Raw genomic sequence first — 19380 nt, forward strand, 5'->3', positions numbered from 1 at the left:
CTGAGATATTTTCATCACTCTTGGCTTGCAGGCTGTGTGGACAGATGCCCAACACCCTCCAGACCTCTTTAGATCATGATACATTTTTGACCTTTGATGTCCTGTGATAGGGCAACAAATGCCATACATAGTGGAAAAACCCATGCCTGTATATTCAGGCCTGATTTTTCACTGCCTTTTGATTTGAATTTACTGATCCCTCTGTTTTGTGCTTTAAGACAGATGGGAAACTTACTATATTTTTTTTTTTTTGTATTTTTATCATGTGCCTCCTGCTTCATTTCTTCTCTGGGTTTCTATGTTCCTCTTTAAGATTTTCAAGCTCCAGATCACTCTCTCCAACCACCTTTTAATTTTACCATATGATTTTGAGGAGCAGTAGTCCCCAATGAGCACGATACTCTAGATAAGTGTGAGCTTAAAAATCATGTTTAATGCTTTCTCCTCTAATTATGCCTTTTAGCATTTGGTTTTACTTACTGTTGACCATGGCTGGATATGGAGTAACTCATAATAGAGCGTGTGTGGATGTGTAGAGATGTTTTCCAGCACCTCCAAGATGCTGTTGGGCTTGTGGATATTTTCTCCCACTGAGGACACATAAACCTTTAATTCTACTGCGGATTAGAGCATGTTTCTGTTTTGCTTAGCACAGAAATAAAGTCCCGATAAGAGAACTGATCCAACGCTCCTGTAAAGATAACGGGACTCGTTTCTCTACACATTGAACTATAAAATTACGGATGTTTTCTGTTCATAGCAGTAGGGTTTCCATCAAGCCTTGTGTCCCAGTTGGGAAGGTTTTCCTTGTGATCAGTACGCGTATTTTAATCTTAAATTCATTATTCTGTATGGCATAAGCAGTGTTTGTACCCTGGGGTCAGTTGTAGGCGGGCAGGGTATCTCTTTAATAGTGCTTAACTATCTCTTTACTAGAGTTTCTTTAATTTTCATATATAAAAATGTTGGAAATTTTGCCACATTCTGTTTATTTGGTACACCAAATCTTAGACACTAATACATCTCAGGTAATGTGTGATACTCAGTAAAGATTTATTATGCTCATATTCTGAGTATATGCATTTCAAAGTCTGGACCCACATTTTATGGTTCTCTTTTATGGTCTTTAGGGTCTTTTTATGTTTGAACATCACAAATTGTGTTTCATGTCGTAGCATTCAGGTCTGTCTGAGCATTTTAAGCTCTAAAAAAACATCCCTTGCAAACAAGAAAAACTCAAACTAATAGTGCCTTTTCTTATGAGCCACCTCCCTGCTTAGCCACATCTTTCTAAATATTGAATGCAATGATGAAGTACATATATGTCTTTTTTTCCCCTAAAGGAGGGACAAGATGAAGTCACTAACTGCCTTCTCTCCTGAGCTTCAGCTGAGTCAGAGAGGCCAATCCATGTTACAAAATTCTGTTGACCTGGCTGCTGCAGCAAGCACGCTGATGCAGCTAAGGCAACGCAACCCTGCTCTGATTTGGGTGATGGCATTTGAGAAGTGATTGCACTCACACTGGCAGAACGAGTCCCTTTGTTGATGTGGTGCCAGCATTGATGTCCTGCCAACCTCACAGTGGTTGGGGCAGCAGAACTGCTTCTAAATGCACAATTGGGAAGCATTCATCTACTTGCGGTGGCTATACAAGTCCCCTGGAGAGCAATCAGTAGCATCTCGCCCAATAATTAAATGAAAACATGGAGCTGCTGGACTCTAAAAAAATCCTGAATGTCATCTTTTGGTTCTTTGCTTAATTCCATTTGTCGAGTTTGGGAGCTCAGTGCTCTCCTCTCCAGCAAACTTGCATTGCTCCACCTTCCAGCAGACCAGGTTTTAGCTATCCAGGGATGGGAGGAGTAAATCCGTACATTTTTGTTGGGAGTAAGGATGCCAAAATATAGGACTCTCTGGATTTTACTGTGTTAGAAACATTTGCAGATAGTGGTAATGTCAACGGTTTGGTGTTCGATGTAAAGGTGGTCTTCCAGAAATAAGACATTTGAATTTGCCCCTAAACATAACTTAGTTTTAAGTCAAAGTATAAATTTAGGCTGATTTTTAATTAACGTCCAGTTTGAGGGTTTTTTGTTTGAATGGGCTATAAGTGTTTCGTATTGTCTTCATCTTGACTGTATGTTTGTTAAATTAAAACCTCATGTTGCTTGGATCTAATTACTTAATATTGAAGTCCTCTGTGAGGACCCTGCATCCATCAACGGATGGCAGAGGCTTTATTGTCATACTTGGAAGTGAAGAAATATTTTGGAGGTAGCTTTGAATGGTATTTCCTGAATTCTGCAGAAAGACAGTCATTAGAAGATGAATATAGGAATCATATACAAATCATATAGAAGATTAATAACTGAAACTTAATTGAGTAACTTTAACATATGCATATGGACAGCAATGATTTTACCCTAAAGCTTCTGCCTTTATGTGGAAAGTTTGCATGGTGTTCTGCAGACCAGCAAACACCCAAGGAATTTTATCAGTCAATCACAAATCCATAGTTACTTCTCCTGGGCTGTGATTCTGAAGGCAACTAAACCAGTAACTGGAAAAATGCTAGGAAAAAAGAAATAAGGGGAATTCTTTTTCCACTTAAGGAGCAATTGCTCTGGCATAGTTCCTGCTGCTGCGTACGCGCCTGTCTTGAAATGAGAGCATATATCTGAGTTATTATGGAAAATGTTATTAGTTGAGGACTTCAGTCCCTCTCAGTATTTGGCCAACACAGCCAGAGGTTGCATTGGGGGTGGAAGGGAGGGAGCAATGGACAGACAGATGTGGAGAGCAACTGCACAGCCTGGGAGTGAGTGTTTCTGACCCAGCCTGGAGGAAAAAGAAGAGCAGAGGAGGGAAAATTAGCCAATATCCTGCAGCTGAAGAAACCGAGGCCAGGAGGTACATGATGACCAACCTCAGGTCATGCACCGTCTGTTGCAGAGCCTAAAGAAGTAGAAGCCTTGAATTCAGTGGTCTTCTATGGTCATTTACTGCAGTATATTTTAAAAAAAAAAAAAAAAAACCAAACCAAAACAAAACCAACAGCTGCCATTGCTAATTAGTTATTTTGCACCAGTCTTAGGAGTAGTAGAAATTTTTTAGTGTGGTCATAAGAGTTTCACAGCAGCATTCACTGTGCAGTTGCCAAACATCCCATGCAGAGCTACGGATGTCTAGAGGGCTTCTAGAGCAGAGTGATGGTGTGTGCCTGGTTTAGATGTATGCAGACTTAAAACTCTAGATAATTGGGGGGTTTGGGGGGGAAAAAAAAAATATGTGTAAAGCCCCTGTACAAGTAGTTCAAAAAAGAGTCACGATATAAACAGGTGAGCCAAGTAACATGTACCAGCCACCCAGCACCACTAAAATAAGGCCGCTCGTTTATCATCACAGCAAGGTTTAAAGATCTCTGGGTGCTCAGGACCAGTCCTGAGCAGGCGAAGCTGGGACTAATGGACCTGCATCTGATTAAGTGGCTATCAGAAGCAGGCAGTTGATAAATGATGTTGACTCCCATTACTGCTGCACTCATTGCCCTCTCTCCCTTTTAAATCACTCAGTAGAAGCTCATGCTTACTCAAGAAATATGCAGTCTTCTACAGTTGGCTGGGTTGCCGTATAGAAGCTTTTTTCCTGACTTGCACTGAAAATGCAACAAGTCTTAGTCAAATATATGATTTTTAAATGCCTGTAGTTTAGGAGGGAATTGTAGATGTTATTTTGCATGCCTGCTGTGTCCTGTTGCTCTGCAGGAACCTAAGAAAAAAAGAGAAAAACTAAAATTCATAATGCGGAGTTGTTCCTTATTTTCAGAATTTTTTTTTCCAAGGGGATGTGTTATGTTTTGAACCTGAAAGGCTTTAGGGATGTTAACCCCCCCCTACACCTGCACATATAGGTATAGAGTGTATTGTTGGTGTAAAGGTATATGATGTCTCAAATACTGAATTCAGGACCTTGTAGTTTTTTAGCAAAAATTTCCTTGTGAGATGTCTCAAAGCACTTCGGGCTCTTTAATTCTAAAAATAAGATATGTAGAGTTCATGTTAATTTTGGATGAGGATACTTGGCAAGTTGGAAGAACATACTTTTTGTTTTTAAGTTTTTTGCTCATATTAAAAATAAAAGCTGAAGCAGCAATAAAAATTAATTGGATTGTTATAAAGGTGCCTCATATTAGTGCAATTTTGAGGATTTTTTCCTTTTTTTCTTCAATTCTGCCACCAAAATGTCTTACAATAGAGAAGTAAAAATGCAGCTTGGATCGGTAGGACTTTTTCCAACACATGGAGTAAGGTGCACTTCCAATATTGCTATTTTGAGAGTGAGTCACAAGTCTTAAAAGCATATGATAAAAATTATGATTTTTAAAATCTACTTTCTTCCAGATGCCATAAAATAATTTCTACAGAAGTCTTCTCAAAGTAATCCATTGAAAATCTATCTCGGAGGAGATAACCTTTACAAAAGAGCAAGGCTTGGAGTTATTTTGGTGGAAAATAAATAGCTTTTTTTTTTCTGCAGCATGAATTTGGGGACAGATCCTCACTTTTACTGTAAAGGGTTGTGGCTCTCCTGGCCTTGGAGCGGTGATTTCTGCTAGCTGGAGGTCTCTTTGTTAGCCCTTATAGCACCAGCCATTAATATTGTGAGATACAGAAGAGTAGAGCCCAGTTAAACAGGAAAGGGAGTTATATTGCTTTTTCTGTGTAATTAAATGAATATGTTGTACCACCATTTTCTTCTAGCCACTCAACGCTAAATATTAGTTGATGCTAATACATCGTATAACGCTTTAACAGCAAGCCAGGAAAAAGAAAGCGAGAAACAATGATGTGTAGCATGCTGTGCATCCTTGGTAGGCAAGGTCTGCCATATAGCTAACCTATGTCTGATCAAAAGTCTGGTGTACCTGAAATGGTAAAATTCTGTGTGGTTCCCTGTGGTTTAGGTTGTTCAAGTGGTCCTTTATCATTTTCTTTTGCATCCAAAAAAATATTGGTGGCATATTAGCAGAAGAGATGTTCTTTTTTGTAAATGGTGTGTCAGTGTCCATGAAACCCTTTGAATTTCACCATTTCTTTGGTTGCATCCAATATCATTATAATATCTGTGGGGTTTTTTCAGGAGGAATATAGAGCAGAAGGAATTAGCTGGCACAACATCGACTATATAGACAACTCTGGCTGCATCAACCTGATCAGTAAGAAGCCAACGGGCCTACTCCATCTGCTGGATGAGGAAAGCAAGTGAGTAGGAAACTGTTGGTTTTGCTAATGATATTTGTTTTTTCACTTAAAAAGTGTTTATCATTAAGTCTTACCTCTTGTGATTCTTTCCAGAGAGATGCTAATGGCTCTCTGGGCTGATTTATCTTATGTCTCTAGTTTTGTTTCCGAGGTGGTAACGTGAACAGTGGAGAATCAGCAAGCTGAGCAAAAAGCCTTAACAGATGATAATTAAAATTCTGTTTCAAGAATTTCTTCCTTTAAAGGGAAAGGAAAAGGTTTTCTTTGCTTCTCTCCTCATTTTTCTCCCTGTCTTTTGTGGCATAATGACATGAAGATGCTTGAAGTTGAGCTGAGTGAAGGGAGAATCCAAGTGCATGAGTTAAAACAGGTTGTGTGGATGCTGTTATTGAGATACAAGGTGGATTTATCAATTTACTTTGAGAAATTAAGCCAGAGTGAACTGAGGATACTTGTACCTAGGGGCTGTGCTTCCCACCGTTTGCTTGCAGGTTTCTCCTCCGTTTCTTGTCTCATTGACCAGACACACAGCAGTGATGCTGTTCCAGTGATAACGTACCAAGCTAAAACAGCTTAAATTAGGCAAAGTTGTGAAATATACCCCCAAGTTGCAGATATATATGAAGTTTGAGGATGGAGGATTGGCTTGCTCTTAACAAGAGGCTCTGCTCAAGCTCTCTGTCCTTTTTCTTCCTCTCTCCTGTGCCAGGATCAATCAAGGAACTCCTGAAATTGAAGTGAGATTTGTAGGCAAAACAGCTCAATATTTCCTAAGTGTGTGAATACCCCATAGATACAGGAGCAGTCTAAGCCTCAAAACCAATGACAGAAACTTGGGGTTTCAGATAAATGCAGCTACCCTGAATAATTTCCATGCAATGGGCATACAATGCAGTATACCACAATAAAAATACACCTACTTGTGCTTTTATAACTGGTTTCAGGCCATTACTAAATCAGTTAAAGAGTTCTTCAGACACTAGATATATCTTGCATTTGTATATAACTTCATGACAGCATACAAAATAGTGCTTGCTTAGTATCTGCAGACACCGAAGTGGAAGCTCAGAATATCTCTATTTTCCCATTTGTGGTCAAGAAAGAAGTGTAAAAGCTTTTTCATTGGGTTATGCCTACCTTCTTTTTAATTCTTTCCACTCAGTTTTCCTCAAGCCACAAACCAGACACTGCTGGACAAGTTTAAGTGTCAACACGAAGGGAACTCCTACATTGAATTTCCAGCGGTCATGGAGCCGGCTTTCATCATCAAACACTATGCAGGCAAAGTGAAGTATGGAGTGAAGGTCTGTCACCCAGCTGTTCCCCAGCAGTTGTTTTCATTTAAAACATCTAGCTGTGGTGGGGAATGAGAGTCCCGAAGGCTTCACAGAGATGTTTGGAAGAGGTCTTGGCTAGAGAAGAGACAGGAGGGTCGGGAGAGAAGTGTTTGGTGAAAAACTTCGCTGAAATGAGGCAGCAGTGGGGATTATGTCTTCCTGTTCTCCACATTGCAAGCTCCACGTGTTGGTGTTTTGGGGAAGAATTAGGGATGCGCACTGAGGTTAATGCTACATCTCAGCGATGAGTTGAAATTGGGTACTTTGGTAGCCTTTCTGGGCTTGGTTTGTATAGCAAACCCAATGTTTTTTTCATCATTAGCCATTTTTTAATACAGGTTACATGAGGATAGGTCTCAGCCTCTCACTGCTGCAGGTACTTTTTAAAATCCCATGCAAATGATTTCAAAGTTGACCCTATTTATATTCATGCCAGTTGTTAGCAGAAGTAATTCTGGTGGGCAAACGAGCCTATACGAGAAACAGCCTCAGGATTTACAACTGCAAATCTGTAATTGTGTTTCTGATGCAATAATTACATGTTACAAACCTCAGCATTAGCTTCAAGACGTCTCAGAGAGCAGTGCTTTGGGATAAAACATTTATTTTCTGAACATAAAGAGGTGTCTAATATGGGGGCAGAAAAAAAGATAGAAGCAGGATTCAGTAGTTTTGCTGTCCCATGGATAGCCTGGCAGATCTTACCCAGAGAATCTTGTAGATATTGTTTATTTTCCTCTTTTCTCCCCCTCCTTTTTCTCCTTCCTCAGGATTTCCGTGAGAAAAATACCGATCATATGCGCCCGGACATTGTAGCTCTCCTGCGAAGCAGCAAAAATGCCTTTATCTGCGGGATGATTGGGATCGACCCGGTGGCCGTGTTCCGCTGGGCAGTCCTGCGGGCTTTTTTCAGGGCAGTGGTTGCTTTTAGGGAGGCTGGAAAACGATATGTGGAGAAGAAAACTGGTACGTGTGCCGATCTCCTAATCCTAGTGCCTATTTTTCACCAGCAGCATAGATCTAATATATTACCGTGGTATTTTAAGTAGCCTGTCTGGTTTATTAGGAGCTATTACTCTAGTAAAAAACTGGTTAAGATAGTGTATCGATTTTTGGTATCCAAAAGTGACATTTAAAGGTATGTTTGCAGTAGGATTTTAACACACCGTAAGGAAAGATTTTTATTTTACTGCTGCCTTAACTTTTCCTTTCTGTAGGACACATGTATAAGAAATCATGAATGATTTGAATACAGACATAAAAATTATTCAGCAAATAAGGCAAATTATTTTTGCTAAGAATTCTTGAACTGTTAGTTACATCTGGAAAAAAAGGAAATACTTCTCTATAATTTTTCAAGCTGTTCACCCTTGAAGCTCCAAGAGAGCATGTCTCTTGTCTAGCAAAATTCATTGCTTCACAATCATCCAGAACCACCTCATGCTGAACACAGGGGCATTAAATTAAAGGAAAGTAATGGTGCATCATCATGCTGTGGCAGGCAATACCTTGCTGTGCTTTTAGACCATTTCTCTGCATAAAGCAATTTTGGAAAGACGAGTACAATGTATTACTATTAATTTCTGGGCACAAGAGGGCTTGAAATTCATGATGAAATTAGAGCCTCAGCAGGGAAAATGTCAGCTGAGTTAAAATTAAGCATAGAGCTGCCCCATGAATTTTTTTTTAGTCAGAGAGGTGTGCATCAAAGAGAGCCAAGGAGCTTGGGATGAGGAATGTAGATATGGAAACTGTACAGGCGGAAAGAATAACTTTCTTGTTCAGGGCAAATAATAACATCCCAAGAAGACCAGGAGGCAAAAATCAGCTTTCAGCTCTTGAGGCTCTTCCTCTCGAACCACACGGATGTGGCGTAAGAGAAAAGATGTTTCTCGTGAACCTGGGTCTATCTGTCATATCAAGGCAGCATTTACAGACAGCGGCATTTCAAAACGCCAAGAGGTAGATGGCAAAGACGTTTGGCATTGGGAGAAACGTCACTTGAAGGAGTTGGCTTTGGAAATCTGTATTTGCATTTTCCTAGCATCACCTTTTCATCTTGCATAAAGCCCAGGCTGAACTAAGGTGAGCTGGTCAAGGAGATAAAAGATACATTCACTCTCAGGAAGTAAGAGCTAATTTCAAGCCCTGCTTCACTTTGCTGTGTCTCTGGTGATCGATTGTGCCTGCCGTGCTCCTCTCCCCACTAGCTCTCCGCTTTTCAGTCTTGACTTTGTGGCATTAACTTGCTTATATCTATATATATCAATATATAGGTATAAAATAGAGTCCAGGAGGTTTTTAGACAATTCTGGGAGACTCACTTCTTGCACCACCTTCTCTTTCCATACCAAAACTAACACAGTAATGACTGAGTTTCTAAACCTTTTCTGGCACACGTTACTGCTGATTTATCTATCTGGTGTCCTTTGGCCTGCTTTCAAATGGCTTTGTGCTTTGTAACCTTTGGTTTTTGAGTCAAAAAGAAAGGGAAAAAAAACCCCAACCCCCTCAAAAAGCTGCATAAGGTTTGTCTTAAACTTGCTGACAATCCTCAGATAATTTATACCCTAAATTTCTGTATGCATCTTCAGCCTAAATTGGGAAGAAGTCATGAGAAAGTCACCATTATGTAGGCAGCACTAGTGGGAGAAGATTACCTAAATCTAATTCCCATGTTAAGGTATACCTTATCTATCAGGAAAGCTTGACCAACAGGTGATGGTGGAGCTGGAACCACTCACGTTCAGCTGCCTCTGCCCTCTTTGGAGAGATAGCCATCATCTCCTAGCATGACTTCTGCCCAGGCAGTGGTAGCACTTAGCAAGACGAGATCCGTAGCAATGTTTTCATCATGCTTTTGTTGGTAAGACCTCATGCCCATCTCCCGTTCAGTTGTCTTTCTCCAACATCCCATCCCTCTTGCCAAAGCACCACAAAGCAGATGGCTGTAGAAGAGGAGAACCTGAGCAGAAGGCTTGGCTGGTGTCTGGATGGTGGGGCAGGCTGGTGCAGCACAACGCAGCCGCTACCAGATGCTGCTGGTCCCTCCTGCTCCCCAAAATAATGCAGAAAAGCCCCAAACTGATGCTTTGCACCTATGGTAGAAGGTGTTTGTGAATTATTAAAGAATCGCTAACATTAGCCCATCTCAAAAAGCAGACAACCAAAGACAGCATATGTTTTAGGTTTATTTTGGTTTTTTACCAAACTTTGCTGTCTTTAATTAGCCTGATTTGAATGCCTTACTGCCCACAGATGTGAGGCTTTTGATAATATTATGGTAGATTAGTTGAGAATAACTTCACACACTTATGTTCATCCAACTGTGCATGCTTAATATTTGTAGATAATTTTTTAAAAGGTATGCTGCCGCATTCTTGGTTTCTGAGGTCCTGCTGCTGCTACCATCCATCAGGCAGGTGTAATTAATGAGTAGGAAAATACCTGAAGCTTTTTTTTTTTTCTAAGGCTCTCTGCACTTTTTTGTCTTAACCCCATTTGGAGCTCCCTTGCTTTTACCTGTCTGAAGGCCTGTCCACGTCATACTTCCAATACCCAATGGGGATTTTAATGAAAAATCTCCACCTTATGTATAAGCAGCGCTGCAAAATTTTGCTTTGCTTTCTTTTTGCATCATCCTTTCGGTTATCTTCTCTGTGCCAGCAGTGCCAACCAGTGCTACAGATGCTTCGGCAGCAAGGAGAATCAGCATTTTTTCCTGCTGGCTTTAGGGACTCTCCTTTTTTGTGCTCCTAATATCCTCATAGTGCAGCTTTCAGTGACTGTGCAATTGTCCTCATTAACCTGGAGGTGAAGAGCAGCAAAGCAGTGTCACAGTGAATTTTGCTGGGTACTTTTCTCTTCTGCCCGAGAGATACCTTTTATGGTGCTGCCAACCCTCCTCAGATGAAACAGGCTGGGATCTGGTGAGATGCAATTAGCTGAGGGGTGGACTTTTTCAAGAATTTGATATTATTATCATTATTATTATTATTGTTATTATTATTATCATCATCATCATCATCATCATTATTATTATCATTATTATTATCATTATTATTGTTGAGTTTATTAGGGAGGATTGAGATAGTCCAGAAGAACTACACATTTGAACTAGATTTGTTAATGATCTTTGATTAAAGGAACATTACCAAGCTTTTTTAGGAAAGAAATTTGGCTGATTGACATTTTTTTGCTATATCATCGAATGAATTTATTAGACAAAACCCCCTAATTCTTTGTTAGCGAAAACTTGACAGAAGAACTGGTGCTGTTCATATAAACCAGGCTGTGGAGACTCCCAGCTTTCTCATCTTGGTTTTGCTGGACATGAACCTAAACCCTCACTCTGACAAAGGGTTTGTGGTCCTGGGGCTATGCCCTACCTCGATGGGCTCTGCATTTGCATTTGGCCAACAAGGGTTGCTCCTTGCATTAGTGCCCCTTGCAGCTGACCTACACAATAATGCCTTCCCAAAAACAATCCCATTGACTTCTGCAGATTTATTCATGAAGCTGGGTGCCAACCTCCCCCCCCCAAAAGAAATAAAGAAAAAAACCCTGTATTTGCCAAATAAAGGTGATAGCAACCAAAAAAATGGTCTTTGAGGTCTCACTGAGCAGCATGAAGTGGTGTTAATGTGAGGAAGACGCCCCTTGACAGTGTTCCTCTGGAAAGTTCAGATCAGTCCTTTCTGATGATTTAATGCGTTTGTATGAAACGCTTCCGTACGTGCTGACACAAGGTAACTCCTTGGTGACTTCATCATGCCTCAGTGGGAGCATAACATATCCCTTGAACTGGCCACTTAAATGATGACGGAGAGGTGCTGCCTGCTTGCACAGCGTCACCTGTGTTACCTCTCCTGCACCCTGTGGTTGGAGCTGGGCCATCAGAAGTCCTTTTGGCCATGCAACAATGGTTTCTTCCAACTTTTGACATCAAACCCATCCTACCTAACTCCAGACTCTGTGTCCTCTGCCCTTGAGGAATACGGAACCCTTGTTTAATACAAATAATTTCTATTTTTCCTTTTAATTGCCAATATCTGAGCAAAGCGTGGCACTGGGATGCAAGATGAGAATTCGAGGTGGCCATGTCCAGGAGCATCTGCACAGGGAATTGCAGATAATGCCTGGCAGAGGCACAGAAAGGATTTTAAAAAGCAGTTAATAAAAGTAAAGGTTTATCTAATCATCTATTTTTTTCCCAAATAATCTTGGAGTGGTTATAAAGTAATTATGCTCTGGCTAATAAGGATTATAAGTGGGGTTGGGATGCAGTCCAGCCCATCGCTTCTGTGCCACGGCACCATGTCAGGAGGAAACCGAGGTTAAATTGTGTTGAGTGCGAAAAACATGCGACCCTCGAGCTCTCACATCCTTCAGGCTTGTTCTTTACCCTCTCCTGATTCCTGCTTATATAATCTTTCTCTTCTCTCCTTTTTTTTTTGTTGTTTTTATTTTGCTTCCCAAGGGCATGATGATGCAGTGCCATGTGCGGTTTTGAAAAGTGTGGATAGTTTTAGCTTTCTCCATCACCCAGTTCATCAGAGGAGCTTAGAGATTCTGCAGAGATGCAAGGAGGAGAAGTACAGTAAGGCTCCACCACCCACCCTTCCCTCTGATATGACATTCACACACCAAGAAATGGAAACCAGGTGCACTCAGTGTAGAAAGGGTAAAAAAAAAAATGCCTGAGGAGCCTTCCAGGGTTAAACCAGCTGCCTTATAACAATTTTGACCCTATCAGGAAATTAATAAGCAGAGTTTGAAGAGGAAAATTAAATGCAAACCCACGTCTCTTGAGATGTGGCATCATTTTGTTGGTGGTTTCCCCATTTACTCACTGACAATTAAGTTGGGATGCTGACGCTAGGGGTATTTTTTGTGTGTTTTATTGTTGTTATCACATGTGTGATAATAAGTTCAAAGCACCGTAGGTCTGGCAGGAATATTCCTGATATAAGTCATGTGGCTGATACAGCTGGAGTTTTACTTTATTCAGATTTCATTGGACTTCAGAAATAACTGAGCTTGTGAAAGTACTGTCTCCGAGGGCTTTTACTTAAAACGAAAGCATTTGACAATGTTATTTTACAGAATGAGTTGATTAAAGATGCGCTTGGTCTCCATTTCTTCCTCCTCACTCCTCTGTCACGTAATGAACTCATCCTGCATGACAACACAGACACTCTTGCCTGCACTACTCTTTTTTATATATATATAAAATATATATATATATCTGTATTTGGTGCTCGTATCTTTAGATATATCATTTTTCTGCCATTATTCTCTTCCTTCATGTTGCACATTAAAGCTTACAGAAATAGAGCGCTGCTGTATGCAGCCTGCAAGGGCAAATCCTCAGCCTGAGTTGCTAACGGAAACATTGTGCAACTTAGGTGTAAATGCAAACCACCCAGGTTTTTTCTGCAGAGCTGAGCATGGTAAGTACAGTAGTTGCATGTTAAGTCTTCACAAATATGCTTTTCCTGCTAGAAATCTTATAGCAGATTTCCATCCTTCCTGCAGCATGTAGCATTGGGGGAGCAGAGGTGTTTTAATGCTTAATTTAGACTTTAATTCTTAATTTAGAGTACACTGTTTTTTCCTACAAGTTCCCACCATTGGTACAAGGAAATATAAAGCAGTAAGACAAACACAGCAACAGATTTTCTGAAGTGGTGTTGTGCTAAGTGACCTTACTGATACTACTAAGAAACTATTGAAAACGAAGGTGATTATCAGTAGAATAATTTTAATTGCAATGAATTAATTAATTCATTTTTAATTTGTAAGTTAGCTCAGCAACATGGGAAGTTTCGGGGTGTTAATTTGCAGTTGCTTAGGTGTGAAGAGGGAAATTCATACAACTCAAGAGACACTTAGAAACAGAGCTTTAATTTAATGTAAAGCAGTGAAGTTGAGCTCAGTGTTGAGCTCAACATGTTCAAACCTCACTTGTAGGCTAGCCCACACAGTTTGGTCTCTCTCAGGATAAAACCAACACATGGATCCGAGACTAATATTGCCATAGTTTGTGAATTGGCCAGGAGCATCCGACTGGAGAAAAGAGTAATTTATGTTCTGCATTCAGAAATCACTCGCGTCTTCCTATGCAGTGTGTTCCTGCAAGCTGCGTCCCCAGGCTTCATTTCTTTGGCAGGCTAAACAGGGGTTACAGCGTGTATAATTTTGGGGTCCTGAATTTAGTGGGCTTGCAGGCCCCACAAGCGAGGATGCTCAGGCTGAGGTTGGCCCTGGGGACTCAGTTTTTCCCAGAAGTCAGATGAGGTTGCATCCATGTCATCCTTGAGAGAGGGACCAAATAGATATCTCCTTATCTTCAATTGTGCAATTAGTTCTAGCTATGCACAAAGATATAATACTAATTGGTTTTATGAGTATATTGAGATTCCCTTTAGGTAACTTGGTGTTCAGCTTGTTTAGCCAACTGATCCTCCTTCCCTTACCATCTCAGCTGCTTTGCTGGTGTCTTGGAGTCTATCAATTAATTTATGGTCTTCCACCAGAGCAAGGCACTGGGTTTAGACATCTCTGAGTTCAAGACCAAAGCTCTGCTGGTTGACGTTAGTGAGTAGGGAGTGGACTGGGATTATCCAAAGCTCTTCTCAATGAGGGAAAAGACCTGTTAGGCAAATCAATCTTTCTGAAACACTACAGCTGAAGAAAAGAGAATGTGCTTGAAAGATCAGAATTATTTTATTCCTGAAATGTGAAATAGATCAGCCTGCATCTGAGCTGGGCAAAGGAAATGAGTGGTTTCCACTCACACCACTGTTCCTTGCATGCAGCATATTAATGTATACAATTTAATAGCCCATATTCATTATACAGAATTCCCAAAGCCACGTGCAACTCATCGGCTTAAATCTAAAACCTTTTTGCCTTTCATTTCTAAAAAAACCCACGCTATTTCCCAGAAAAGGGGCTACATCAATATGGAAACTTTAATTTGGCTGTGGCATGTATGTATGTATTCTTTTAAGAGCCAAGTGATGGCACAATATAGAAAAGTCCTTGGGGTTGGGGTTTTGGGTTTTTTTTTTTTTTTTGGTATATCTGAAGCAATCCTCTTTAACTCAGATTGTGCACCATAACTTTTATTAATCAAAAAGTCATTTAAGGTGCTAAGCTGGCAGAATTACGATGCAGTATTAATGCAGTTGTTATCTGGAAGCCTGAAATAGAAATTCCCTTTTCCTGAGCAATGCAAGGTGTGGATGCAGTAATATTTTGATACAACCTTGTCTTCATAGCTTCAGCCTGACTTGTTGGGTTAGATGGTGTTTTGGGCTTTTTCTTTCAGGAATTTCTTTGCTGGGGGGTGCAGAAAAGTGAAGGAGGACAGAGTTTACTCCAGAAAGACTGACATGGGCTAAAAAAAGTTTTAGAAATACCAGTGAAAGCCCATTTTTCATGAAATGCTTTAGGTTAGAGAAGTCTTCTGTGCCTTAATGGGGAAGTATCCAGGCATATACACTATATAAAAAATAGATGCAGCTAGACATTAGGTGCTTTCTTAGTGTAAAACTAGCTACAAAAAGTACTAATGCAGTATTTTAAGCAGATTCCTGATTATTCTTGTTTTTCCCCCCCTTTACAGTTGGGTTTCTGTGCTCTAAACAAGCAACTTTTGGCACAGAAATGCCAGTCTTGAAAGACATTAATGGAACGTTCCTAGGACAAGAAATGTAACAAAAAATGGCTTAAATGGCAAAAAGGGGGGTTAAAAAGAGTGTTTTGGACTCTAGGCATAGCTAGGCACTTGGACAGATTATCTGGCTTGCTTTCCAGAGTTAGAGATTGCAAAACCTTCTCAGCAGGAGTGATTTGGTCCTGCCTTGGAGCACAGGCAGGGTCAAAGACGACCTGTGGCAGCACATTCCTGGATTTTCTTTTGCTCAGATTTCTAGGATATTTGGACACCTTTAGATACAGTAACTTAACCAAGTGGACCATCAACCTTTTCAGGCATCTCCTGCCCAATGTTCAGGCTTCAAGACAAGCTGTTATAAAATCTCAACAGGTAAAGGAGGAGGACAGTAGATGTCCTGTTAAAGAGATGTTGCCTGTTGAGGTTTGGTAGGAGTTCATCTTCTCCTTAGAAATTTCAGGCTCTGAGGAATGGCAGATCAGCAGGACGGGCTCAGATCTCTGCATATTTGCTTTGGTTCATCCAGAATAAAAAGATTCTTAGGACACTTTTTAGCTCAGCAGCTGGGCTGTATTAAATAGGAAAATGATAAATGTGAGGAGGAGGGGATATGCTGTTGCTTCTTCCTATTCTGTTACAAAATGTAGTTTCGACTTCTTTCTTTTTAGAGGGTTTTTTCTGCAATTTTTTTTCCACTGCAGAGATCTCAGGGTAAAGGAATATACATTTTTCCCATGCTGAGGTGAGCGCTGCAATGTTTCCTGTCTCACGGCAGTGATTTTGAGACAGTTAAAAAATTGCTTGGCTGTTTTCATGTCAGATTCGAGCTTATCAGTCTTTAAATATCTGTAGTTTAGTGACTTGAAAAGCATTTTGTTGTCTACAAAAATTGTCTTCTGTCTTCCTAAATACTTGGTTACAAAACATTTCCACTTTGGGGAAGATAACAGCTTGAAACGTCTGCTTCTGTAAGCACGCATGATAACTTCCTTGGCTATTTATTAAATATAAATTACTCTAAAACTACCCCTATCAAAGGGTATAGGTTCAATAGTTAGTAAAGCCTCCCTGTGCATAATATACTACTTGCTATACATGTCCTTGTCCTGTAGGAAGGGAAGAAGTGTACAAGGAATAAATGACCGTTTTTCCAAGCACCCTACTTATGTTCAGGTGTTTTGCCTGTGCACGCAACTGGGTTGTCCCATGCACAGCAGAGAGCTCAGGAATATTTTGGACATGCAGTACGTGGATGGCCGCTCCCCACCATCACAACAAATCTCTTCTTTCACTCCGTTTGCTTACTATCTGGAACAGTGTGTCCCTAATACAACACGCATGTGTGGGAGGGGAACCAGGCTTGAGCAAACAGCGTTACTCATAAGGGTGATGACTCTGCAGCAGAGAGGTAGAACTTAGTAGACAATGGGTATGTCAGCATCCTTGGCACCTCGGTATGCCCAGCACGTGCCATGACACGTACATGCTCCTCCTCACTGTAGTCAATGATAAGCTATGGCTGTGGTAATTGCCTTTTGGTGAAGAGCCAGGTAGAAACATCTTTTTTCATGTGCTGCTTTAGGTATTACTCGGAAGAGCCCGCGGACACCACTCTCAGATCTCCAGGGAGTCAATACCATCAACGAGAGGACCCAGCGGTAAGTCTCTTGCTTTTACGTTGGCATGACAAGGAAATCTGGGATGGGAGAGCCCTGTTGTTATTAAATGACTGTATTAATGTTTCTTCCAGTTTGCTTATTAATTTTGTCTTCTCTTCGTTCTTTCTCTGCTATGTGATCATATCTAAATATCTTTACTTGACTAAACAACAGGCAGGGAAAGCAACTTTCCTGCATCAAAAGGCAGTAATTGTAGGTGGTGTGGCGTATGAAGTGGTAAGAAACTTGCAAAAAAAATTAATGAAAGTGCTGATATCAAGGAAATAAAAATTTACCAAGGATTTTTCTGGCATGAAAAATGCAGTGATGTGTTTGGCTGCAGAACTGCATGCAAGCAGTGTGCTGATGGCTCTAGGTGCCACTGAGTGTGGAGGACCTGGGAAGTTATGGGACTTGAGATGATACCTTGTCAAATGTTTGCTTGTTTTTAAGGGAAAGAAGTATGTTAACTTCAAAAAGATTGTCTTTTTACAGTTTTTATGTACAGTTTTATTTTTTAATCCTTCCTTGAAGGTTCTGGCCATTCAGGCAACTACTTAATGAGATCTTTTTGCTTGAGAGTCAGGTCTACGCTTTGAGATGCAGATCTATGCCTCCAAATCCATTTCAGAATTAAGTTGCTTGTGAAGCAGAATATCTTCATCTCAAAGGGATATCTGGGCACGGATCCTCCAGCTACTCTTGTGCTATCCCTCTGCAGACCCCAGAAAATCTGATTATCCAAATACCACCTCTGAAGGGGTACAGTGCCTCTCTGCTTCCCTCTGAGCAGATGTGTGTGTGTGCTGGGGAAAAATATCATAAGACCATCCTAAGCTCCTCAAACAATTGCTTGGAGCTGCAGACATCCAGGTATAACTACATGGCTGCTCTGAGTTTCATGAGAAGTCCAGAACAAGTCGAGAGGAGTCTGAGCCTGCCTCCTGAAACATGTCCATCAAATCTCCTGTAATGGTCCTTGCATCTCAGTGGGCTTCCCTTCCACACAAAATAAAATATCCTCTAAATATATTACTTAGCCTCATTTTTTATTTGCTTTAATGCTGAATGGCCAAGACAGAAATAAGATACACCTTGTTTCTTTTCTTCCTAGTGGAACAGAAGTGGCTTTTATTGTCTGGTTTTGTTCACCACGTGCCCTCTGAGTTCCATCAAGACTAGAATATCCCTCTTACCCTGAGTTTCTTCCCTTTGAGAGCGGTGGGTGGCACCCTTCTGAATGAAAACTAAATATTCTCATACGATTACAAGTTGGCTTATTTTCAGTTGTCAGAGAGGATGTTTTTTCCATAAAATTGTTGTATTGAATTCATAAATTTGTGCCACTTCTTGAGTTTGAGCAGAAGTCCAGCTTGTGCAAGCAATCTCACCCTGTCATGGGAAGGTGATGCAGCCCTGGTTGTCCTCACATCCTCACATCCCACCCCTCCTTTTCTTTCTCCTAATGCTATAGCTGCTATGGCTCTAATCTGTTGGGTTAGGATAGTAGGTACATGGTAACATTTGAGGCAGAGAAGGTTGGTGTCTCTAGAGGTGGCATTCACTGTTTCTAGCATCTCTGGTGGCACAGGTTTCCCTAAATGCAATGTAACATGAAACTTTGTCCCTGTGGAGATCTTCTCGTGTAAAGAGAAATTCTGCCTTCAGATCTGATGTTGGTGGATGAAGAACATCTGTGAAGTGGGATGGGGCTTTTCTTGACTGTCCAGCTCCAGCTTTGGAGGCAAGTTAGTGCGGCAGCTTGGGCTGCCAGCATTTTCATAGCCCAAAACATTTCAGTTATCTCACTGAGGGACCATTGTATAGGCAGGGAAACCCCTCCTGTCCCAGGCAACAAGGGGGACGTATTTATTTACTGCAGAGTTCAGTCTGTGGTCAGCTCTATTTATTTGGCTTAACCCAAGGCAGCATAGCAGACAAGTTACCTTAAACAGCCAGGATCAAGGGTAGCAACTACTGTGCTTTCTTTCCATCATCCTCAGCAGTTGTATCCTAACAACAGGGTCAGGACAGCCAGTTTATTCCCTTTAACTGATATATTTGCAGAAAGTGTACTTTTGAAGCTGTCCTAACTCCTATGTTCCTTCTGGCATGGTGCCTCAGTAGCACAGTCCATGATCTTTGCTTCTCTTGGGCATCATAAGTGATGGGTCCCCAAATATTGTCTGTGCCCCTTTCTTCTGAAAGCACAAACCGGGTCTCTCGTAAGATCTCTAAAATCCAGCCTGCGCTTTCAGAGTAGGCAGGTGATTTTGATACCTTTCATTGCAGACGATTTTGATCAGAAGAGTCCTATGACACTTGATAAATGTTGGTATTTCAGTTAAATTGCGTTTGTCAAGCAAGAAGGGGTAAATACAGGGATGAAGGTAACACATATAGAAAAGAGATTTACTTTAACAGCTTTCCAGCAGATAG

At 40.8% G+C, this 19380-nt stretch overlaps 1 protein-coding gene across 1 annotated transcript in view; it reads left to right on the forward strand.

Annotated features, from left to right (window-relative positions):
- The window catches only part of MYO9A (myosin IXA), a 154786-nt gene that overhangs the window by 99221 nt on the left and 36185 nt on the right, over window positions 1–19380 (forward strand). Inside the window, exons 11-15 of the mRNA XM_075714213.1 lie at window positions 5142–5263; window positions 6426–6567; window positions 7371–7566; window positions 12080–12199; window positions 16866–16941. Coding sequence (XP_075570328.1) covers window positions 5142–5263; window positions 6426–6567; window positions 7371–7566; window positions 12080–12199; window positions 16866–16941 — 656 coding nt within the window. The remainder of the gene's footprint in view (window positions 1–5141; window positions 5264–6425; window positions 6568–7370; window positions 7567–12079; window positions 12200–16865; window positions 16942–19380) is intronic.

The sequence above is a fragment of the Pelecanus crispus genome, chromosome 7, assembly GCF_030463565.1.
Source record: "Pelecanus crispus isolate bPelCri1 chromosome 7, bPelCri1.pri, whole genome shotgun sequence".
NCBI lineage: Eukaryota > Metazoa > Chordata > Aves > Pelecaniformes > Pelecanidae > Pelecanus > Pelecanus crispus.